At 39.4% G+C, this 25,063-nt stretch overlaps 1 protein-coding gene across 1 annotated transcript in view; it reads right to left on the bottom strand.

Annotated features, from left to right (window-relative positions):
- LOC140545913 (zinc finger protein 236-like) overlaps positions 1–25,063 on the bottom strand; it is a 43,829-nt gene that overhangs the window by 4,107 nt on the left and 14,659 nt on the right. The window contains exons 13-31 of the mRNA XM_072668966.1: positions 23,800–24,060; positions 23,028–23,365; positions 21,696–21,782; positions 20,757–20,881; positions 19,252–19,349; positions 12,587–12,738; positions 11,829–12,011; positions 10,248–10,539; positions 9,806–9,909; positions 9,042–9,476; positions 7,766–7,911; positions 7,435–7,660; positions 5,558–5,713; positions 5,006–5,140; positions 4,732–4,871; positions 4,297–4,416; positions 3,841–4,029; positions 1,466–1,595; positions 1,152–1,325 (exon numbers count right to left, since the gene is read on the bottom strand). Of these exons, the coding sequence (XP_072525067.1) occupies positions 1,152–1,325; positions 1,466–1,595; positions 3,841–4,029; positions 4,297–4,416; positions 4,732–4,871; positions 5,006–5,140; positions 5,558–5,713; positions 7,435–7,660; positions 7,766–7,911; positions 9,042–9,476; positions 9,806–9,909; positions 10,248–10,539; positions 11,829–12,011; positions 12,587–12,738; positions 19,252–19,349; positions 20,757–20,881; positions 21,696–21,782; positions 23,028–23,365; positions 23,800–24,060 (3,491 nt within the window). The remainder of the gene's footprint in view (positions 1–1,151; positions 1,326–1,465; positions 1,596–3,840; positions 4,030–4,296; positions 4,417–4,731; positions 4,872–5,005; positions 5,141–5,557; positions 5,714–7,434; positions 7,661–7,765; positions 7,912–9,041; positions 9,477–9,805; positions 9,910–10,247; positions 10,540–11,828; positions 12,012–12,586; positions 12,739–19,251; positions 19,350–20,756; positions 20,882–21,695; positions 21,783–23,027; positions 23,366–23,799; positions 24,061–25,063) is intronic.

Here is a 25,063-nt window from a genome sequence, read left to right as displayed (position 1 = left end):
GCTGCAATTACAGCTGCCTTTTGGGGCATGTCTCTACCAGCTTTGTGCATCTTGATTTTTGCCTATTCTTCTTTGCAAAATGACTCCAGCTCAGCCAGGTTGGATGCAGAGCGATTTTCATGTCTTGCCACAGATGCTCAATGGGATTTAGGTCAGAACTTTGACTGTGTCATTCTAACACATGATATTCTTTAATCTAAACCATTCCACTGTAGCTCTATCTGCATGTTTAGGGTTGTTGTCTTCCTGGAAGGTGAATCTCTTTCCCAGTCTCAAGTCTATTGCCTCCAACAGGTTTCCTTCCAGGACTGGCATGTATTTAGTTCCATCCATCTTCTCATCAACTCTGACCAGCTTCCCTGTCTCTGTTGAAGAAAAGTATCCCCACAGCATGATGCTGCCACCACCATGTTTCACAGTGGGGATGGTGTGTTCAGGGTGATGAGCAGTGTTACTTTTCCACCACACATAGCGCTTTGCATTTAGGCCAAAAAATTAAACTTTGGTCTCATCTGACCACAGCACCTTCTTCCACATGTTTGCTGTGTGCCCTACATGGCCACCAGAGCTGTGAATTTCTGCAACTGGACGAGTGGACATTCTAATGTACTATGGACATACTAAGAGAAACTGTGTTTGAAATCAGGGCTGCAATAGCTAGTCAATGACATGACACCAGGAATGAAACTTTTTAATTAGTTTGGTTTCTGAAAAAAGGAAACTAAAAATGGGAAATATTTGAAAGACTGAAGGCTCCAGTAGAGGAAAGTGGTGCATGATGGACGTCTTCTAATGTACAGGAGTGGAACAATGAGAAAAGAAAAAGTGGTTATCAATACTTATTGAAGCTGCTCATTTCCCAATGTGCTAATCATTAGCAACAACAAGTGTGAGAAAGATAGGGCTCTGATTTTTGTAATACTCTAAAAATATTGTTTTTAATCCCGAGAGATTAAAGGTGAGAGCAACAACAAGTGTGAGAAAGATAGGGCTCTGATTTTTGTAATACTCTAAAAATATTGTTTTTAATCCCGAGAGATTAAAGGTGAGAGAAAGGAATGCAGCTGTGCTCCTACAACCTACAACTTAATGGGTAATGGTATGCTGGTAATGTATCAGGCTGTGTGTGTGCGCATGTTATATGCTCTCACCATAGCCGTGTGACCTCTTCATGTGCAACTTCATGTTGCTCTTCTGAGTGAAGCTGATTGTACACACCTCACACCTGTATGGTTTCTCGCCAGTGTGTTTGACTGTGTGAACTTGCAGTGCACTCTTCTGGTTAAACGCCTTGTCACACTGTGAACACTTAAAGGGTCGTTCACCTGCATGTTACACACAAACAAACACACATACATCATGCTCTTAGTCCCGACCTTTACAAAGAAAGCAGCCCTATAAAAGCTTTTTTAATGATTTTAACTTGTCGACCCAAATACAGAACTTAGTGTGTGTGTGCATGTACCTGTGTGTGTGCGGACATGTCTTTCTAGTTGGCTGGGTTTGGCGAAGGCTTTGTCGCAGCTGGAGCATTTAAACACACGTGGCTTCTGAGAGCTCAGAGTTGGGCCATTTAGGTGAACATACTCATGCTCCTGCAACAAACACACACACACACATAATTTTGCACAGCGCAGATGCAATTTCCCACAGCAGAAATTCTGCTTACTGGGTCATAAAAAGTTCAGACGTTCAGAAATGATGATGTGCCACTGCTTCAGAAATGATCACTGCTTATTAATTATTTGTCTTTCTAAACAAAAACATTCATAAACAAACATAGAACCAGCCATAAACCTAGTAGTCTTATTTACTTCATTAAACAGCCACTATTTATTTGATTTACTGACTGAATTCACCAGTATATCAAAGTTTGTACATGCTAATTGTTGTGTCTGTTTGACATTAACTACAGATCAACAACATTCTTTTCATTTGTTGTGATGTGAAATCAACTGCATAAAAGCTTTACAGTGAAAGCTGATCTTAAATCTTACCAAAAAACAGCTGTTTTAGTTTCAGCCCTAAAGCCACCAGCTTTAGAGTGAAATAAACCTCAAACCCATGACAGGCAATTTCAGCCAGCAGTGATGTGCAGGAAATTTTATTTAGCTAGGGTGTCCTACAGTTCTGGGGACTGCCCATTACGCAAGCGTATAATTTAAGAGACAGAACACCAATAAGCCAGTCGTTTCTGGAACGGTAAACGGTAAAAAGGCACCAAATATGAGTGTGGGAATTTTAGACACATTAGAGATGATCAGAGAGATGAATACAGTGATGCACACAAACACACCCAATAACACAACCTTAAATACTCCAAAACTTCTAACATCATTGCCCGGCTTTGTGAGCTCTGCTGAACGGTGTTTCCATCTCAGATCAGAATCTAAGCCGTGATGAAGCTGCATAGTCTCCATCTGCTCCATCTGTCAATGTCCACACATCCATTAGCCTGTTCATCTATCACTCCATTCATCACTTTAATCAGCTCGACCATCTACGAGGAGCAGCCAAAGAAAGAATGTACCTCAAGCAAAACAAAACAGGCCATTACAACACACTGCACGTTAAGCCTGAAGAAGTCTGCTAGAAACTAATTTTCTACATTTAAGCAAGAAGCGCTCACATCTGACCATCTTTAAGATAAAAACCATCAATCATTGTTTTCCAAAAGAAAACTTTAGACATTATTCAGAGGGGCTACCCTACCCTATTTCCATCCCTCTAATGCAGAGCAATACTGCTGGAAAAATCACATGATAAGAAATGAAAGTATTTAAATTGTTTATTAAATAAAGGCTCAATAAATATGATCCACTTATCAATCTGACAGGCTGTAATACACTATAGGAAGTGTAGGGGCACGCTGTAATGTTCAGTAGAGGACATTATCTCCACATCGTCAAGCTCTGGCCTTATAAGGGTACTGAATCTGTTAAATGGCAGTGCTTGTGCTCGGCGTTCATGCGGCTGTGGCTACAAAACAAATGAAACCAAAAGCAAATCTTCAACCTTTACATTCAGTAAACACACGCTTACACATATGTGCATAGTTATGTACACACGCACACGCGCACACACACACACAAAGCTTATTTGGCCACTTCTAATTAGGTCCTTTCTCTTCAGACCAGTTCTTAAAGTAACACTTGCTGCTTCAAGTGATCCTCAGAAGTACCTCCAAGTGGTTTTGGTTAAAAACATCACAGTTGCCCTGGAAAAATGTTTTCTGAATAAAAGTTCTGGAGACTGTGGCGAAACATCTGCGCTCATGAATAATTACTATTTTCACTGCAGCTTCATACACTCATCTCCTGTATGCACACTGCATACACTCATCTCCTTTAAAAATCAACACAATAACCATGCAAAACAAAAAACTTTATAAAAATGCTGGTATCACACAGTTAAATTTCGCTCTCAGTACCAGAAAAAAAAAACAGCTTGGAGAACCAATCCATTACAGAATCAGGTGCTCCTTGGCTCTGCGTAACTCCAAGAGGGGTCAAGATTAATTGTTGGATGAATAAACAGAAAGAATGTGTAGAGAGATCCGTGAGTTAGTGTTTCACAACCCTGTAGAAGTCCAGACATCCACATGCCAGTGTTTACAATTTATTTACTTTTGCAATTTAGCTTTCCCTGGTTCTAACCAGACTGTAAGGTCTGTATGTGGGTCTTCACTTCGACTCATTTTCATACACATAAATCAGCACATTACAGCACATATTTACAGTAGATTGATATTTACATTTGGTGCTTGATATACATAATAAAAGTGTGATGTAAATTATTGCAATAACACTTCATGCTATATTGCGCAGCCTTGATTTTTACCTTGAGGTGTGTTGCACGTTTGAAAGCTTTGTTGCATATGCGGCACACATGGCAGCGCTCCTTGCCATGCGTGATCCTGCAGTGGCGTCGTAGAGCATTTGCAGTGGGTAAAGTCTGACTGCAGTAAAAACACTGATTCTGCTGGACATCCACTTCTGACCCTTTCCCTTCAGCATGGCTTTCCACCATCTAAACATATACACACACATTCATATATTTAAATATTTCAGTTTAATCAGTTTAACTGAAAAAGCTGGTGGCTTTAACTAAACTTTTTAGTTTATCCTTTTTTTCTACTCTTTATAATCACTCTATACCATTATAACATCACATTTATACTGACAAAAAAGTGTCATGTGACATTGTGACATGACCTATCAAATATTAGTCACACTTTTAATTAGCCAAAATTAATCAATCAGTCTGAATGATTTATTGAATCAGACCCACACTGACCTTGAGTACCTCCTGCTGTGGTGTGCTGTCCGTTGAGTGGTTGACCAGAATAACCTGTTGTGTGTTACTGGCCGGTTGCACCGCTGACCCCTGTTCACCCACAGCTGGAAACTGCTGACCCTGGTAAAGGTATGAGGTAATAATGCATGTACCCTGCTCCTCTCAATCTCCTCTAATTGGGGGCAGTGGTGACTCAGTGGTTAGAGCACTGAGTTATCATTGACAGAATAGAGGGTTCGATACCTAGGTTCACTAAGATGGGCCACATTTTCTGCTCACCACAGTAAAGACTGCCCACCGCTCCAGGCATGTGAGCTCATTGTCTCACTGTCTGTGTTTGCACTCACTAGTATGTTCGTGTGTGTTCACTGCACAGATGGACTAAAGGCACAGGTCAAATTCTATCTGTGTGCAACACAAATGGTGTGTACGTACCTGTGCATTCAGGTTGAGTGTGACTGCATCCAGCATGTGTGTGTCTGCGAGGGTGAGCGTGACACTGCCATCAGTGACCACGCCAGCTGATGACATCTCAAGGTTCTGGGAGAGAGAGGTGCTGGGGGCCAGCGTGGTAACTGTGGCCACACACACATGCACACACACACACACACACACACACACACACATGTTCTAAACCTGATGTGTTTAAAAAAATAACAATGTTATATCCATGCTGCATGTTAAGCATTATAATAGGAGTGGTTCTCACCTGATAGACTGCTGGGGGCAGGGCTATGTGGGAGGAGCTGCTCAGAGCTGAGGCTGGTATGGGATGCAGTCAGTCTCAATGGGCCGCCCACTTCCGCTCCGACATTCCCGCAGGACTGGGTCAACAGATCCTGGCCTAAAGGCAGAGAGAGTTTTAACCATACAATCCCTTTTACAGTAATGTAGAACATATTACTTAGAGACATATTAGGTTTTCTAAAAAGATAATAGCATCTTATCAAACTTGCTATTTGTGTTCAGATGCTCAAATCACTAATAATTATTTTAAAAATATAATACATTTACAAATAGTCAAAAAATAAAAGTAAGTATTATTTTTCTTTATTCAAATCTTGCAATAAAATACTGTTAAAATATTAAATTGTAAACCCACTAAATTACAATGTGTATGGTGCGAGCTTACGCTCCTAAAATTCTCTGAAAAGGTATTTTAGCTACATTTTATAACGTATCTGATAAAGCTATTACAGTTATATGTGCTTTTCTGGCTGATGCTTTCTGGAGTGTTGGCTCCGTCTTTGTGTATGTGTACCTGAGATTGTAAGCGTGATCTCCTGGTTGCTGCTGGAAGGTGTGTTGACGGAGTGTGTGTGTGTGAGAGCCTGGGTGAGGCTGGAGTTGCTAATGGTAAGCGTGATCTCTGGACCTCCAGCCCCACCCCCAACCACCTGGGCCAACTGCTCCGAACCTGAAAATAAAAACACACACATACACAAAGTGTTACAGTAAAACCACAAAACACACCAAATCCACCATGAACATAAATATGACATCTCGCATACTGGGACTTCTCACCAGCTGCCAGTACTTTTTTCTGCCCTCTCCATTTCAGGTTCTGGGCAGTTTATAATGACCCTATTTATCTGATGACTAAACGTACAGTGGGATAAAAAAAGTATTTAGTCAGCCACTGATTGTGCAAGTTCTTCAACTTAGAAAGATGAGAGAGGTCTGTAATTTTCATCTATGAGACACAAAATGAGAAAAAAAAAATCACATTGTATAATTTTTAAAGAATTTATTTGTAAATGATGGTGGAAAACAAGCATTTGGTCAATAACAAAAGTTCAATACTTCGTAACATAACCTTTGTTAACAATGACAGAGGTCAAACGTTTCTTGTAAATCTTTATCATGTTTGTACACACTGTAGCTGGTATGTTGGCCCATTCCTCCATGCAGATCTCCTCTAGCGGAGTGATGTTTTGAGGCTGTCGCTTGGCAACACAGACTTTCAACCCCTCCACAAATTTTCTATGGGGTTGAGGTCTGGAGACTGGCTAGGCCACTCCAGGACCTTGAAATGCTTTTTACACAGACACTCCTTTCTTGCCTGAGCGGTTTGGGATCATTGTCATGCTGGAAGACCCAGCCATCTTCAATGCTCTCATTGATGGAAGGAGGTTTTGGCTTAAAATCTCACGATACATGGCCCTGTTCATTCTTCCCTTAACACGGATCAGTTGTCCTGTCCCCTTTAAAGAAAAACAGCCCCAAAGCATGATGTTTCCACCCCCATGCTTCACAGTAGGTATGGTGTTCCTAGGATGCAACTCAGCATTCTTCTTCCTCCAAACACGACAATTTGAGTTTTTACCAAGTTCTATTTTGGTTTCATCTGACCACATGATATTCTCCCAATCACCTTCTGGATCATCTTGGATCATCATGCTTGCCTTTTGTAGATTCACTCCTCCCAGCCTGGTGCAGGTCTACAATTTTCTTCCTGGTGTCCTTCGACAGCTCTTTGGTCTTGGCCATGGTAAAGTTAAAGCTGTTTCAGGCTGTGGACAGGTGTCTTTTATACAGATAACGAGGTCAAACAGATGCCATTAATACAGGTGGAAGACAGAAGAGCTTCTTAAAGAAGTTGTTACAGGTCTGTGAGAGCCAGAATTCTTGCTTGTTTGTGGGTGACCAAATACTTATTTTCCACCATAATTTACAAATAAATTCTTTAAAAATCCTACAATGTGATTTCTTGTTTTTTTCTCATTTTGTCTCTCATAGTTGAAGTGTACCTATGATGAAAATTACAGACCTCTCTCATCTTTCTAAGTAGGAAAATGTCAATCAGACAATCAGTGGCTGACTAAATACTTTTTTGCCCCACTGTATATGTAAAAATGCATTAAATGTCCATTAAATTTCACATAGAAAGTTTAAAATCTATTTTAAACAGAATGAAAAGCTAATTAAATACTTTGAACTAAACAATTTTCAGAGCAGCAAGTACCAGCAGTTTATGGCTCACAGGGTTTATGTCTCAAGTTTCTTGCTCACATCAACCTCCCAAAAACAGCAATGCCATTTTTGTAGGATTTACAGATATTAAAAGTATATGGACACAAATTTAGGCTATCTATGACAACCAACCATTAATTTCACTCTGTGTGTGTGTGTCAAGACCTGTGTTGTCCTGTTCTGTGAGGTTGCCAATAGCAACACTGGCTGGAGTGGGCGGGGTCTGTAGAGGCAGGCTGCTAATTGGCTGGATGACAACGTTGGCTGGAACCGAAGCTTCACCAGTGGTCGCCAGCAGGTGTGTGGCAGAGTGTGTGTGAGAATCTCCGCTTAGGGTGTGTGAGAGTAGACCACTCTGCTGCAGGGTCTGCTGAAGAATACTGGAGTCAATCTGCACACACACACACACACACACATTTCAGAGACATTTCTATTATTTTTAGGAGGGAGTTTACCCAAAATCTCATCTAACAGGCAAATGGTGTCTGTGTGTTACCTGCAATGTAATGTTGTTGATGTTTGTGGTGTCTATGCCAGAGATCTGTACATTAGGGCAGAGGAGGCTGGCTGGAGCGAGCTGCAACTGAATTCCCTCTAAAGTGGCCAAACCTTCAGTCAGGGAGACGGTCAGATCACCACCGGCTGCACCATAAACACACACACACACACACAAACACACAAACACACACACACACACACACACACACACACACACACACACACACACACACACACACACATTTAGACCAATTATAGAGAAACTGTAAACAACAACAACAACAACAACCAGAATAGATTAAGTGTATAAACTGCATAGTAACAAAGTTGATAATGTTGATACTGATACTCCCTGTTTCTGATGGATGATTCAATTTCCTGCCTGGAATTAGTCAGGGACAGCCATTTAGAGTAGAGGTGTCAAGACCACTGATTATCAATATGCCCAGTGTTTCCTCCTCTTTCACCTGGTTTCCCTCGCTCTTTAAGCAAACTCCAGACTTTTTATTTTCATATTTAAAACTACTGATATTTGGTATGATGTAAAATGCGGTACATTACACTGTTTGTACCTTGGAAAGCATAAATGCACATGTAAAGCATCTTTCTTCCGATAATATGTGTAAAGCCTAAGACCACTTGTTTTCTCCCTTGTTGTGATGTCAGCATTCAAAACTCTCAGGTGTCGAAACCTCCTTGAGTCAAAATAATACACACCTTCAAACACCTTTTACAGCTACTTTTAATGGATTACTATTTTAAAAGGTTTTACCTTTTTAATTAGGCAACATCAATAAAATCAGTCAAATTAATTCTTACAGTACTGTGCCCATAAACTTCACAACAGCAGAGCTGTGACTGTGTACTGTGTAAGTGCTTACTACTACTTAATATTAAGAAAGAAAAGGGGGTGATCTAGTTGGTTTTTTAGTTGGCTCAACCTAATAATGTCATTTTGTGGAAGGTGTGGAACTTAACAGGCATTGAATTAAAGATCTCTCTTCACCAGGCTGCGGTATATCTGTAACCTCAATGTGCTCCCTGTAGGAGTTTTTATTTTTTTTATATGATTTGTCTAAAGTAATCCATCTGCATCAGAGAATCAAAGACAACGAAGTGCTAGATCCGACAAGCAAAACAAGCAGATTGTTCAGAGCTACTTTACGGTCACTTTACCTCAACTTTATATTGGTATAAATACTGATATTCTGTGTATAAATACTTTACCACCACTATACAGTGAACTTTACTGCCACTCCACTGTACTAAATTACCTGACATAGTTGCAGGCAGTATTGCCTGTCCCACAATGCCCTGCTGTAGCAGTGTCTGCTCGTACTGGCCGGTGAGAACAGGGTTGGTCGGGATGTAGATGTTGGGGTCAGTGGGTGCAGTATGCAGCAGTCCTACAGGGGGCAGTGTTTCTGCTGTTGCGGAACCCTGCTGGCCTGAAGGAACATGGGCCTGATTGTGGTTCTGACTGGACGAACCCACTGGCCTTTCGCCACCACGCCTTACTTTTCTGCCCTCCAAGCCCTGCCGCAGGTGACACTGGATGTGCGTTTTGCGATGGCCGGATGTTCTAAAACGCAGCTCGCAGTACGGACACTTAAAAGGTTTTGATCCGGTGTGCAGACGCATGTGCACCTTCAGACTGCCCTTTGTGGAAAATGATGTGTTGCACATGTGACAGTTAAACAGCTTCTGGCCTGCAGAGAAACAAATGGGTAAATAATGACAGAAAGGGGCTTCTGAGTGGTGCAGCCATCTAAGCTTTAGCCTTATCATCAGATGATAGTCGATTCCTGGTGATGACGGAACTTATGGTGGGCCTCAGAGAACATAACTGGGTTAAACACAGTTGTACTGAGTGCACTCAGAAGAAAATTCAATATATTGCAATACGGTATCAACAAATATATAAAAAATGGAAATAAAATATATTCTCAAACATTACACCCTAATATTAAATAATAACATTGCTGTTTTGTGACAATAAAGTATACAAAATCTTGGAATCTGGAGATTTGCCACCCACCTGTGTGTGTCTTCACATGGCAGTCCAGCGTTGATTTCACAGTGAAACTCTTCCCACACTCGTCACATTTATATGGTTTCTCTCCAGTGTGGATCCGGATATGTCTGAGAGACACAGAAGAGCGCAGCACAGACTTACTGGATGTGTCACAAAGCAGATATACACAAAGCAGACAAAGCTAATATAGCTAACAAGTAACACTACATGCCTAAATCATCATACTTTCCTCAAACCGTGTGTAGGTGTTTACTAATCGCTAATAGACCTGCTTATGTGTTTGACACTGAATAATTCACTATTATCTATAAAAAGGGACAAAAGTATGGAGCATAGATAAAAACAGGTGAAAATGTATGTAACACAAAAAAAGAAGGAGGAAAACTATGGGTGAAAACCTAAAAAGAGCACAGCGTCCCTCTTTTTTTTTTAACTCAGTTGTTACCTGACCAAGTCGCTGGGCTTTTTGAAGCTTTTTGGGCAGTATTGACAGCGGTTGGCAAACTTTGGCTCTAGGTCCAGAACCACTGCCTTGTCCTTTATCTCACTGATGCGGTCCCGCTCTGCAGCTGACTGGACCAGAACCTTCTCAGAGACAGAGGCATTGTCCCCAGGTTCCCTCTTGGCTAGCTCAGCTGTCTGCTCCTCTGTGAAGGTGATGATGCCTGCCCGGTTCCTTTTCATCATAGAATGATCCGTGCCAGAGTCCTCCTCACCTGCTTCTTCCCCATCCAGCACTGCAATGATCAGAGACAACCAGATATGTAGTGCTAATCAACTCACCGATGCTGTGACTGAAAACCGGAGATTTAGACGACAAAAACAATTATACAACCAATGAATCTCACTCAATTACTTTTTGGTTATTACCGAGACCACTCAAACTGCTTTTGATGTAAGCGTAACTCTGTTCACTGTAATCACAGGTTTATTATACATTTTGTTTGCATTGGGACAACACAGAAAAGCTAGGAACAAAGCAATATTTGATTCCCCATAGGACTGGACAAAAGTACTGGCATAGAATTATAGAAATAATCAGATTTTAATCATGTGATTCTTCTTTAATTTGAAAGTAGTGTCCAGGAGTGTAGATGCATACCTGTTACTTGCCACACAGACACTTTACTTTACTTAAATACTAACATATGCACATATTTATTCAGTATTGCCATCTGTCTGTTCTACAAAACTGCACTTCCTTTTATCTCCAATTGGATTCAAATGCATATTTTTACATTTATTTTATTTATTGTTATTATTGTGATTATTGTATTGTATTAATGTGCTGTATTGTGCAACTGCTACTGGCTGTTAAATTTTCTTTCGGGACCAAAAATGTGTCTGTCTGTAAGATCCAAAAGGATTTAAGATTGATTGTGAGGCATTATAAAATCAGAAGACTACCAACAAATTCTGAAGTGCTATGCAGGGTCCAGTGGAAGCCTGGTCTTCCAGTCATGGTTCTTTTAGCATGACTTTTTTTCTCAGCTTTTTGTGGTGTTCCAATGCAAACAAAAAAAAATAAACATACAAATACCAATGCATTTGCAATAGCCAATGTTCTGGGAGATGTGGAACATTTTCTGAAAGAACTGTAGTGTATTGCAGTCCGTCAGAATGGGCAGAATGTGTGGACAAGAACTATTTAAATAGCTCAACACAACTATTATAACAAGTGTGTTGAGCTATTTAAAATCTTATTGTTTGATTGACATTCCCAAAAAGCTGGGAAACGTTTTGTAAATCTGGCTAACAAAACCTCAATTGTAATTCACAAATATTTAACTTTTATTTAGAATTTTGACTGTAGGTACATGCTCAACTTGTACATAGTTTTTTTTTTCAATTTGTCATAGCTGTTTCTTAATCCTAAAGCTACTAAAATCATATAGCTTGTTATTAAGTTGCCTGTCAATAAACTATAAATGTTTTTAAAAAATATATGCTTTCCCATATGGTTCTGTTCTGTTCATGCACCAAGTATCTTCACAGAAGCATACAGACAGTGCCATGGCTATTATACCTCTGGGTCCAATGGCATGGAAAAGCTTCATGTGTTTCCTGCGTAACAAGTGTGTACGGAAGCTTTCATCACACACAGAGCACTTGAAGGGCTTGGTGTTTAGATGGATGATCATGTGCCGATTTAGACTGCCATTAGTGGTGAACGAGGAGTCGCACACATTACACTTAAAAGCTTTCACACCTGGGGAGAAAAAGAAAAGGGTATATAAGGGATATGATGTATATGTCTGGGATTTGGACAGAACATTCCAGTTTCCTTTCCTGTAATCACCAAAATGTTAAACACATTGGGGGTGTAAAAATACAATTATATGCACTGATGTGTAGTGATTTAGCAGCGTTTGTTATGGAATAATTTAAACCTACTATAATAACATTTATAAAAATATACCTTTAGCATTTAAAAATGTTTTGGACTGCTTTGGTTGTCTTATAAATCAGTTTTATGAGTGCAATGCTTGAGGTGTATTCTTTTTATTGTTTTCACTGAAAAAATATGGGTAGTAAATAATTCTAACTTGTGCCATAATAATCAAATCAATCTGAATTGTGATGAACTTAGGAACTGGGATCATACTTTAGGAGCTTTTTTTGGGCACACACTGCTGCCAGAGATCAGAAATATTGTTGGCATTTTCATGACTAACTGAGCTGTGGACCTGGAGTAGAGTGACAATTGTAAATAGGACAGGGAAACACATGATATAAAATGCAAAACTATTAAGCCACTCCTAGATAATACCGCATACTCCGCACCTGTGTGTGTGTTCAGGTGGGATTTTAGCACTCCTGCAGAAACAAAGCTCCGACCACAGAGGTTACACCTGTATGGTTTCTCGCCAGTGTGTGAGCGAACATGCTGCTTCAAATGGCTGGACTTCTTAAACCCTTTATCACACATGTTGCACCTGTAAAACAAAAACATAAAATACCCACATTAAACTACAGAGCAAAAGCAGCAATTTAGATGTGAAAAAACAAAGGTTTAGAGAAGGTAATACGGTGCAAGATAGGATTTGAGGAAAATCAATATAGCATAGTGGATACAGGAGAAAACAGACGACTGAAGTGTCAGAATTCTGTAGCCATGCTTATATTAGGAACCCTCTATCTAAGTTTTATTTATGAATGATAGAAACTAATTTTGAATCTCACAGTGGTAAACTAAAGTGTTCCAAACCCGATGTATCTTATTATTACATTTTCCTTGTAAATGTCCCTGGTTCCTCTGAATAAGGTTTGTTAAGTCAAAATCAAAATAATAATAAAACTGACATCACAAAACTGGCAACCAAAAAAATTATACATCTATATATCTTTGTCAAATGAGGTTTCTTTGGCAGTTTTAGGTTATAGTTTAAATAGCTGGTGTTGTTCTATAATACAGTTAGATGTGTAGTAGTTGTGCAGTGTGAGACTTGAACATCATTCATATTACACCTTCCTGAGTTCATATGTTTAAAGAATTCAGGAGAAATGTATGCAGGACTAAAAGTATGGAGTTTGGAATATAGAGGAAATTTTCTAAAACCTTATTTATTTTGGTCAGAGAGCAGTCCAGCTCAGATTCAGAGCTTCTAATCTGGGCACAAAGGCAGACTACAGAATCACACTTGACTTCAGACGTCTGTGGAAAAATAGAAGAGAGTTCAGGTGGGAATAAAATCCCTTGCCCCTGGTTTCTAAAACTACATAGCACACTTTAAGCTAAAAACATAATGTTTCTAAAACAAGAAATGACACAACACTAAGCAATACAGTGTCAGAAACCACATAAGCAAGTCTATTAATGATTATTGAACGCTGCCACACACAGTTTCTGTTCAGAACTTGGTTTGAAATCCTCACTGCTGAAACTCAGCTCTACTCTTGCAGCACACAAATCCTGTATTAAACAGCTGATCTCTCTGGTAGCTCTTTAGTCTTAGGAGATGCTCATTAAATTAGCTATTTAGTTAAACTGGCCCCAGTTTTAACAGTAAACATCCCACTAATGTGTGAAGAGTACATTGAATGCTGACTTGTGATGACTGTGTTTCGACAATCAGAGCTCTGCACATTTCCTGCTCCATTCAAAGATAAAACAAATCAGTGTTATTGGTTGGCCAGAGTTTGGAGAACTTTGCTGGAGAGTGGAAATGAAAAAAGATAAAAAAGCTATACCTAGCAGAACGCCTCATTCATCTGCAGGAAGTACAAATTTGGGATTTTTTGTTTAAGCCCAGACACCAGGTGGATTTATATTCTCTGGTAAAAGAGCTTAGCAACAAACTGATTTGTACTCAGCATCCCTGACAACACAGTAATTCAGTCACAGCATTTGTAACACAGCCCATCCATCGCATGCTCTGATCCACTGTTAGCCACTGTATAGTATAGACACTACAGCTCCAGAGAGATCAATAAGACAAGGACATTCCCAGAAAAACCTCAAAGGAAGGCAGCTTTTGAGGATTTACAACAGAAGTTAAAACGGAAATGGATACATAATAGTGTTTTTTATTACTTTTTGATCCCGGTCAGAGTGATATATCTTTGTGGTTTCTTTTGTTTCACTGCTGTTTATTCTTTTATTATCTATGTTACATTCAAATCCATTTCCCCATCTGTCCACACAGGCTGACTTGTGTGCCTAAGGTGCCCCATAAATCAGGGAGATTGTTCTCTTATCTGCGGCTACAGAGGCAGGCTCAATGGCCAGGACCCCACAGGACCTCCACAAAGCAGGCACTGATGCTTTGATGATCACTACTGATGTAGTGGTAATGTGTTAGGGAGTGTGTACAAGTGGATTATGGTCATATTGCCCTCTACACCAACTAGCGTTACTACTACTATTATTATCATTACAGGCCAGCTATTTATCAAACCCTCAAATTATTTTTTACCTTTGGTTCTTCTTTCCATTACACTCTACATGGCTGTAATTTAATATATATATCTTAAATTACAGCCATGTAGAGTGTAATGGAAAGAAGAACCAAAGGTAAATATATATATATATATATATATATATATATATATATATATATATATATATATATATATATATATATATATATATATATATACACACAGTCATGCCCGAAAGTATTCATACCCCTGGCAAAGTTTGACTTAAATTTACTTTTATTTAACCAGAAATTATATTTTTGCCTGGAAATGACACAGGCATCTCCCAGGAGATAACACGATGATGTACAAGAGGCATCATTGTGGGAAAAAATATTTCTCAGCTTTTATACACATTTGAACAAAAAGTGGCATGTCCAAAATTATTCATACCCTTCTCAATAATTAATAGAAAAGCCTTTATTGGCTATTACAGCAATCAAACGCTTCCTGTAATTGCTGACCAGCTTTTTGCATGTCTCCACTGGTATTTTTGCCCATTCATCTTTAGTGATGAGCTCCAACTCTTTGAGGTTCGAGGGTCTCCTTGCCATCACCCTGTTCTTTAGCTCCCTCCACAGATTCTCAATTGGATTCAAGTCAGGACTCTGGCTGGGCCACTGCAAAACATTAATGTTTTTGTCTGCTAACCATTTCTTCACCACTTTGGCTGTGTGTTTTGGGTCGTTGTCGTGCTGAAATGTCCATTGGTTCCCAAGGCCAAGTTTCTCTGCAGACTGCCTGATGTTGTTGTTGAGAATCTTGATGTATTGCTCTTTTTTCATGGTGCCATTTACTGTGATCAAGTTCCCTGGTCCATTGGCTGAAAAACACCCCCAAAACATTAGGTTCCCACCACCATGTTTGACAGTGGGGATGGTGTTCTTAGGGTTGAAGGCTTCTCCTTTTTTACACCAAATGGTGCACACATCATTGTGGCCAAACAATTCAATTTTTGTTTCATCTGACCATAAAACAGAACACCAGAAGTCTTCTTCTTTGTCCAGATGAGCATTTGCAAAGGTCAAGCGGGCTTTTGTGTGCCTTTTCTGGAGAAGTGGTGTCCTCCTTGGCCTGCGTCCGTGGAACCCAGCAGTGTGCAGTGTCCGTTGAACTGTCTGCCTTGAGATGTCGCCACCAGCAGAGTCCAGATTCACCAGGATGGCCTTGGTGGTGATCCTTGGATTTTTCTTCACCTCTCTCACTATTCTCCTGGCCAGCACAGGTGTCACTTTTGGCTTCCGACCACATCTTCTGAGATTTTCCACAGTGCGGAACTTCTTGTATTTTTTAATAATACTTTGCACTGTAGCCACTGGAACTTGAAAACATTTTGATATGGCTTTATAGCCCTTTCCTGACTTGTGAGCGGCCACAATGCACAGCCGCAGGTCCTTAGTGAGCTCCTTTGTCTTAGCCATGACTGTCCACAAACCAACTGCAGAGAGCTGCTGTTTTTCTCCTGTTGAGTTGATTAAAACAGCTGTTCCCAATGAATCAGTGTAATTAGGATGCTTTAAAACAGCTTGGACTATTTGGAATGGTATAGAACTTTGGATTTTCCCATATACTGTGACAGTTTTCAAAGGGTATGAATAATTTTGGACATGCCACTTTTTGTTCAAATGTGTATAAAAGCTGAGAAATACTTTTTCCCACAATGATGCCTCTTGTACATCATCGTGTTATCTCCTGGGAGATGCCTGTGTCGTTTCAAGGCAAAAATATAACTTCTGGTTAAATAAAAGTAAATTTAAGTCAAACTTTGCCAGGGGTATGAATACTTTCGGGCATGACTGTTTATATATATATATATACAGTGAGTCCAAGAAGTATTTGATCCCTTGCTGATTTTCTTTGTTTGCCCACTAATAAAGACACTATCCTTCTGCACTTTTAATGGTAGATATATTCTAACATGGAGAGACAGAATATCAAGACAAAAATCCAGAATATAATTTTAAAGAATATATTTTAATTAATTTGTATTTCAATGAGGAAAATAAGTATTTGATCCCTCTTGCCAAACACACTCAATACTTAGTGGCAAAGCCTTTGTTTGCAAGCACAGCGGTGAGACGTTTGTTGTAGTTAACCACAAGTTTAGCACACACACCAGGGGGAATTTTGGCCCACTCTTCTTTGCAGATCCTCTCTAAATCATGAAGGTTGGTGGGCTGTCGCTTGGCAACTCTGACCTTCAGCTCCCTCCATAGATTTTCGATCGGATTGAGGTCTGGCGACTGGCTGGGCCACTCCATGACCTTAATGTGATTTTTCTTGAGCCAATCCTTTGTTGCCTTTGCTGTATGTTTAGGGTCGTTATCATGTTGGAAGACCCAACCACGGCCCATTTTCAGATCCCTGGCAGAGGGGAGGAGGTTGTCCCTCAGGATTGTGCGGTACATGGCTCCATCCATCTTCCCAGTGATGCGGTGAAGTAGCCCTGTACCCTTGGCAGAGAAACACCCCCAAAACATTATGCTTCCACCTCCATGCTTGACGGTGGGCACAGTGTTCTTGGGGTCATAGGCAGCATTTTTCTTCCTCCACACATGGCGGGTGGAGTTGAGGCCAAAAAGTTCAATTTTGGTCTCGTCTGACCACAAAACCTTCTCCCAATAACTTGGTTCATCTTTCAAATGATCATTGGCATACTTGAGGCGCGCCTCCACATGTGCTCTCTTCAGCAGGGGTACCTTTCGGGCACTGCAGGATGTGAATCCATTGTTGCGCAAAGTGTTGCCAATTGTTTCCTTGCAAACTGTGGTCCCAGCTGCCTTCAGGTCATTTGCTAACTCCTGCCGAGTGGTTGCAGGACGATTTCTGACTGTTTTCAGCATCATTGCCACCCCACGAGGCGAAATCTTCTTTGGAGCACCGGGCCGAGGTCTGTTGATTGTCATGTTATACTCTTTAAACTTTCTGATAATTGCACCAATAGTTGTTACTTTCACATCCAACACCTTACTAATCTTTTTGTAGCCCATTCCAGCTTTGTGAAGGTCAACAATTCTGACTCTGAGGTCCTGTGACAGCTCTTTGGTTTTACCCATGTTGGAGACTTGAAATCTGTGTGATCTGTCTGATTCTGTGGACAGGTGTTTTTCACACAAGTGATTAGTGAGAACAGGTGGCTTCAGGTCAGGTAACAAGTTGATTGGGAGTGTCTAACTGGTCTGTAAAAGCCAGAACTGCTAATGAATACTAAGGGATCAAATACTTATTTCACTCCATGAAATACAAATCAATTAATATATATTCCTTAGATTTATTTTCTGGATTTTCTTTTTAATATTCTGTCTCTCCATGTAAGAATACATCTACCATTAAAAGTATAGAATGATCATGTCTTTATTAGTGGGCCAACGAAGAAAATCAGCAAGGGATCAAATACTTCTTGGACTCACTGTATATATATATATATATATATATATATATATATATATATATATATATATATATATATATATATATATATATATATGTTTGTTCTATGAATCCAGACAATATTGAGTCAAAGCTACTCATACTATCTAGGCATATGTGAGGCAACAGAAACAGTCTGTCAGCATGCAAAACTATGTGTAAACAACAATAAGTAGGTCTACTAAATGTGCAGATGAGTTTGGAAAAACTTCTGCAAGTCACAGGAGAACAGATGCCGTAGCTTTTAATGACATTGTGGCTCAGCCACAATTCAGCTGTTTTTCCCAAATGTACTCATTTTGTTTTTATTCTCTAAAAGTGACCAAAAGTCGTTTAGAGAGCAGCAGGAGCAACAAACAAGGAAGGAAAACTAAACATTATTACCATACAGCTAGTCATAAACAGCAGTACGACATCTGCAATTTTTTAGCTTTGTTGTTTTCAAAGGCACCCGCTTTTGTGTGAAAATACTTGGGTTCCTCTGATGAATATGACAAAATAAAAATTATTAAACTAAATCTTTGCTTGCTAATATAAAGCTTTCACCAATGTACCAAAGTACAACATATAAATACTGTTTATCAGCATGATGACTATGACACTGCTGAGTGAATGTCTCTCTATACATAGGGGAGTGTTTACTGTAATGTGAAATAAGGGCAGACCGCTGATGCCACCTTTGTGAAGTCCAAAAGAGAAGTCTATGAGAACAGTATGACTAGGCAAGATTGGGACAAGACAGAGTACAAATAAGGTCAATCTAGACTTTGGATAGCAAAATCAACATTTAGTATTCTAGAGTTACAAGTTTTTTTCTCTTTGGTTTGGAGTGATGGGGTGCCACTGAACACCTTTGGGATGAGTAGGTATGATATGCCTCCACTGAACTACATTGAGATGAGCTGGAGTAATGAGGGTCCATTTACAACCTTTTGGATAAGTTAGAGTGATCCAAATCCTCTCAACTCCTTAAGGATGGGTTGGAATGATGGAGCTCAACTGAACACCTTTGGTATGAGTTTTAATGATGAAGCTCAACTGAGCTGAAGTTATGTGCTAATGTTTGACAAAGTGTATGTGTGTGTGTATATATCTCCCACCTGTAGGCTCTCCTGCTTTCCTCTTCATCATGGTACTGGTCCGTCTGTCTGCTCAACTGCAACTGTCCCTCAGCGGTCTCGTGCAATAAACTAGCCGCCTACATACAAACACATACACACAAGATTCAAGATCAACCCATGAGATAAAGGTGAAGATACAGATGACATGGTTGGGCCTGCACAAGAACCAGCCCATGTCACAGTGGGCCAACATGGGCAGGTATAATGTCAACAGACCAGGTGGGTGCGGATATTAAGAATCAAGGCTGGGCAGAACTCTAATAGGCAATGGCTGACTGCTACACAATGAAGATTGTAATAACCCCTGTGTTGGGAAAGAAAACTGACAGAGAGTTAGACCGGACTAATTTTATTTTTAAAAGCTTGCCAAATAATAAAATCTGAAATATTCTCATCCATCCATATTATTTATTGCTTTACATACACAAATGGAGCACAAATGTGAAAAGGTTTACTACCAAAAATTAATCCTAAAATCCCATATATGCTGAAAATAGTTTATACACTGCTGTAAACTGCATCATACCACTGAGGAGGGACTTATCCATATTATAATCCGTTATTCATAATTTATTAATAATTAATAATAATATTTTTTTTTACCAACAGTTTATTTTACCCAGGTCAGTTGTTCAGTTGTTCAGTTATGCTCTGTTAAACTGTGTGCCCTCTGTTAAAAGCGAGGTCGACTTAGTCTGGATGTGTAAAAATGACTCAATGCAAAATTACGCATTAGTCTGGAGGTGGCAAATCGATTTTATAATATTTTTAAAAACCTTTTATTTTGTCTTCAGGCACTGTGTTTTTCTGTTTTTCCAGTTCTCAACCGCTTACTCTAGCTCTACCCAATTTCATCATTTGTGTGTAGTCTGTAACTCTTACCAGTAATCAACACCCTCCTTCAGGTGTGTCTCATTACTAATGTGTTTATAAAGCCATTTTATTTTTTTTTAGTTTGTGTGTTCAGTTTACACTGTTAGTACCCCTATTTGTTTATTTGTATGTTATTTGCGCTTGTTTGTAAACTCTTCTTTGTTTTCCTCATGGATCCTTTAGTGGGTTGTGTTTGCACATGCTTCACATAAACTGAAACGCAAATAAAAACTGATCCTTACTTTATCTGGCCTCCCCATCTGCCTCATTTGCTCCACTGATATGCAGTACATGTGAATGTACTAGAATCAATGCTGTCAATAAAATTAATCCCATTTGGTCCCAGATACAAATAATTGTAATATGGTACTGTGGAATACTTTAGATATTCAGTATGATTAAGATTTTCTGTAAGTAATGATTAATTCCTTATTTCTTATAGAGGCAGAAAAGTTTTTTTATGCATTATTTTTTGTCATTTTCATACCATGCAGATTTGTCACTGTAAATTAACTCACCTATTCATATAAAGCATATCAGTAAGTTCAGTTTGCTCTGTGTGTTCCTGTGTGTACCCCATGATTCAGTAAGCTCTGTGTGTATGTGTGTACCTCAGGGGTCAATAAGCTCTGTGTGTGGTATGTTGAGGTCAATGCTTGCGACTCTAGTGTGCTGGAATCTTGAAGCTGCTGTACGGTGGAGAGCTGCTGGGAAAAACCTTCAGGGATGGAGAAACCTATACACACACACACACACACACACACACACACACACACAAACACGTCAATTCACAACAGAAAAATATCAGCCTTGGTATTCTACATATATTCATCATTAGTTGATAGAGATAAAACGCAATAGTGTTGAATATTTATAGTTTTTTATACAAACATAATATAGCAAAATATAATAAATACTTTGATAATAAATATAGAATCAATAACAACAAAAATGATAATATTAAGTAATGCTAAAAGTAGTTCAGACTTCCTTTACTGATGTATTGAAAAGCCATCACTGTTGTTTTTCTCCCTTATTCATCCGGTCATCCCATCCTGACATTTCAATTAGTTTAAATCAACAGATTGAAGAACAAAAAACAATAAATACAAATAAAATATTAAGATGCCTTACTTGAATCATTTTCAATTAGGGCTTTTCAGCATCACTTTCCACTTTCAACTGAAATAAATTATCTTATTAACTTTCTTGTCAAAGGTTAGAATACAGCCAATTCAGTTTGAAAAGGCTAATGATGTATTACTTTAGTCAATAACCAATTTCCAAAAGTCCAAAGCTGATTTGGCAATGGGTAGAATTTTTCCTTGTTGTAATAAACCAATTTCAAATAACATTACACATTACATAATAACAATAACATTACACCAGCTCCTGAGATACACTAGCTCCTGAGATATATATCACTATATATGCCACTAGAGTGAGTGAGTGAGTGAGTGAGTGAGAGTGGTGTGTGTAGTGTGTGTGTGTGTGTGTGTGTGTGTGTGTGTGTGTGTGTGTGTGTGTGTGTGTGTGTGAGAGAGAGAGACCTTGCGTCAGTGGCGGCTGGTCGTACGCAGGCTGTGGAAGTGTTGGTGTTTCATACTGGCTGATGTGTTGTGTGCTCACAAATGTATCTGTGGACAGAAAGAAATATAATATAATATAATATAATATAATATAATATAATATATTTCAATTTACACATTGACTCATGGCTACCCTGAACTCTAGAGTTAAACTACATTAATTTCCTTGATTACACCAATGTAGAGGCTCAGTAATCCTACATAAATCTGTTATATCTAAATGTTTTGATGCATTTACTATTATTCCAAAACGTGTAAGCGTATACCCTTCGTACACACAGACACGCACACACTTCTCAATTCTGAAGCACCAATTCCTCTTACGCCCTTATGAGTGTTTTTGTCCCTGCCCAGGGAAATAAAACATCACAGACTATTGACACAGATCAACAAAGTGGTTCACACCTAACACTTTCTCTTAAAGAGCACTCTGAGATCTCTTCAAAGCCTTTTTTTTAGCTCCTCAACCTTCAGGGGACGGTGAACCACAGGTAATTATATTCAGTCTCTCCTCCCTAGAGGATTTTATCCCTAGTGTTTTATCACAACCTCACTTGATGAGCAAAGAAAGCACATATTTAAATTTAAATTCCAATCCAATGATGACCTAAAACAGAGCTCAAACCTGACAGAGGTCAACAGCTTTCCTGGAGATTTAAAAACCTGTCACACAAGGTCAAAAAAGGAACATCTGCTCACATATTTTGCATGCACGGAGGGACACCCACCGGTCTTTGTCTTGGTCAAAATCTTGGTCATGAGGAAAAGCCTCATTTTTAAATATATGTTGATAAGTGCTGCAGAAAAAGTATAATTTAGGCCATGCTGGGACACCTGGGGTTATTCTGCCTGCGGAATTATAGACAAGTAAAAATATGGAGATTTATTTCTAATCTAAGTGTCACTGCATTTTACCCACACAATCCAAGTATGCTCTGGTGACATTCACACAAAACCTTGAGAAAAACATTTACTTCACATAAAAGAAGGCATTTAAGTGTGTGCGTGTGTTTGGTTTTGCACAATTTGAGACCATTATTTGGTAAAGCAGAAACAGTAAAACACATGAGCAATCTGATGGTGATTGGAATCTGATGGTGCTCTTTATAAATCTTGCCCAATGTGGTGAGCAGATTAGTGTTAGACAGTGTGAATGAGCTTGAACTTTCTGTTATTCTGAAGAACAAGGCACTGCAAGATTCTGAGTTATTCAGCAGATCCCACAATTTAAAGGTTTGATGGCATTAATAACAGAGTGCTGTTACAGTTCTGAAGTAAAATCCTGGCTCTTACCTGCATCTTGAACAAGCGTGCCATCCCCCAGTTGTGTTTGCATTGCCACCTGCTGGCTGCCGCCGACCACCTGCAGCATGGCCTGAGGCTCCGCCCCCATGGTAGAAGCAGACTGGGTTAGTCCTGTAGGGCCCACCTGCATCTCCACCTGTAGGTCATGTGCTACCGCACCATTTCCACTCATCGGGTCTTCTACTGCATTAGCCCCACCCATCGAATCCTCCACAGAGTTGGCTCCACCCATATGGTCCTCCACTGTGCTGGCACCACTCATGGGGTCTTCCAGGGCTGCAGCCTCAGCTGAGCCCTGCTGTCGGAGCTGCTGAGCCAATTCATACCTGCAGAGAAAAGTAAATGTGAAACTTTCGTTCATATTAATAGACAATAATGTGTGGAGAAGAGTCAGAACACATAAGCAAATCTATTTACTTAGCAATGTGTTTGTATTTGGTGATTTTGGAGGTATACAACTTCATTAGGCTGGGGTACAGAAAATACAGTCTAATATAGTTTTATCTTTAAACAAAAGCCAAATAACATCAACAGCTCAGTCACATTCAGGCTTTTCCTTTTTTTATTACACTAAATATATTCAGTCATCTGATCAGTCCACAGGTGCTGGGATGGTGCACTTTAAAAAGTCTTTTCATAGCTGCCTAAGACTTCTGCACAGAATTGTATACCATTGTTTTTTTTCCTCCATTATGGCTTGTTTGTGTGTTTTCATTTGCTTCCTGCAGTTTTGTGATAACGTCAGGGTGTATTTTCTCACCTGTGTGTTTTCATGTGCTTCCTGCAGTTGGGTGAGGATTTGAAGGTTTTCTGGCAGTAGGGACACATGTATGGTCGGATGTCACTGTGCGTGGTCATATGTCGGCGCAGGCTGCCGTTGGTGGTGAAGGTGGTGTCACACAGCAGGCACTTGTACGCCTTCAGGCCAGAGTGTGTGCGGATATGAGCCTTCAGCACTCCAGACGATGCAAAGCCTTTACTGCATTGCACACACTTATATGGCCTCTCTCCAGTGTGTGACCTGAACACACAAACACACACACACACACACACACACACACAATTCAATGACACTTTTGACCAGTAAATACTAGAACAATAAACGTGAGGTGAACAAAAGTTTTATATGTCACTAAACCTTAACCATCGCTGATGTTTCTTTTTGCTTCCTAACCATAAATTCTTCATTATTCTATTTTTCAAGAAATAATACTTGCCATCAAGTACATAATAAAAATTAAATAAACAAAACACCAAAAATACTTTATTTTCACATGTAAATACATTAAGAGTAATGCAATGCAATCAACTATTTACAGCTTAAAGGGATTCAAGGGAAATAAATTAAAATTTGAGTTTAGTAAGGTAAACTAAAAAGAGAAATACATAAACAAACTTAAAAGTAAAATCAGCCAAAGCAAAATAGCAATTAATAAGATTTTGACATAAGGATAAGTGGACAAGACAACGTTTAAAACAGTCAAATAAAACTGTCTGAAGGTGGCTAGAAAAGTCTAAAAAGATTAAGTGACACCAGTGAACTCGGTTTTAAAGACTAGCTTACTGGTGTCACTTAATCCTTCCAGCAGATTTCTGCAGGTCAGTAAAAATTCTATGAAAATGAACAAATGAAAATCAGACATTGATTTTGAACCATGCTTTCACAGAATTATTTTAAAAAGTAAACTTATTAAACAGGCCTGGACAAAAATGATGGTACCCCTAAAAATAATGTGACCAAAGAGACATCTTAAATCAAGGTGTGTCACTAATTAGCATCACAGGTGTCTACAATCTTGATGATCAGTCAGTGGGCCTATATATAGGGCTACAGGTAGTCACTGTGCTGTTTGGTTGTTTGGTTGGTGCGTGCCACACTCAACATGGACCAGAGTAATCGACGGAAAGAGTTGTCTCAGGAGATTAGAAAGAAACTTATAGACAAGCATGTTAAAGGTAAAGGTTATAGGACAATGTCCAATCAGCTTGATGTTCCTGTGACTACAGTTGCACATATTATTTAG

This window comes from Salminus brasiliensis, chromosome 23 (genome assembly GCF_030463535.1).
Source record: "Salminus brasiliensis chromosome 23, fSalBra1.hap2, whole genome shotgun sequence".
Taxonomy (NCBI): Eukaryota; Metazoa; Chordata; class Actinopteri; order Characiformes; family Bryconidae; genus Salminus; species Salminus brasiliensis.
The sequence above is the reverse complement of the archived record's forward strand: the minus strand, read 5'-3'. Positions and strand labels throughout refer to the sequence as shown.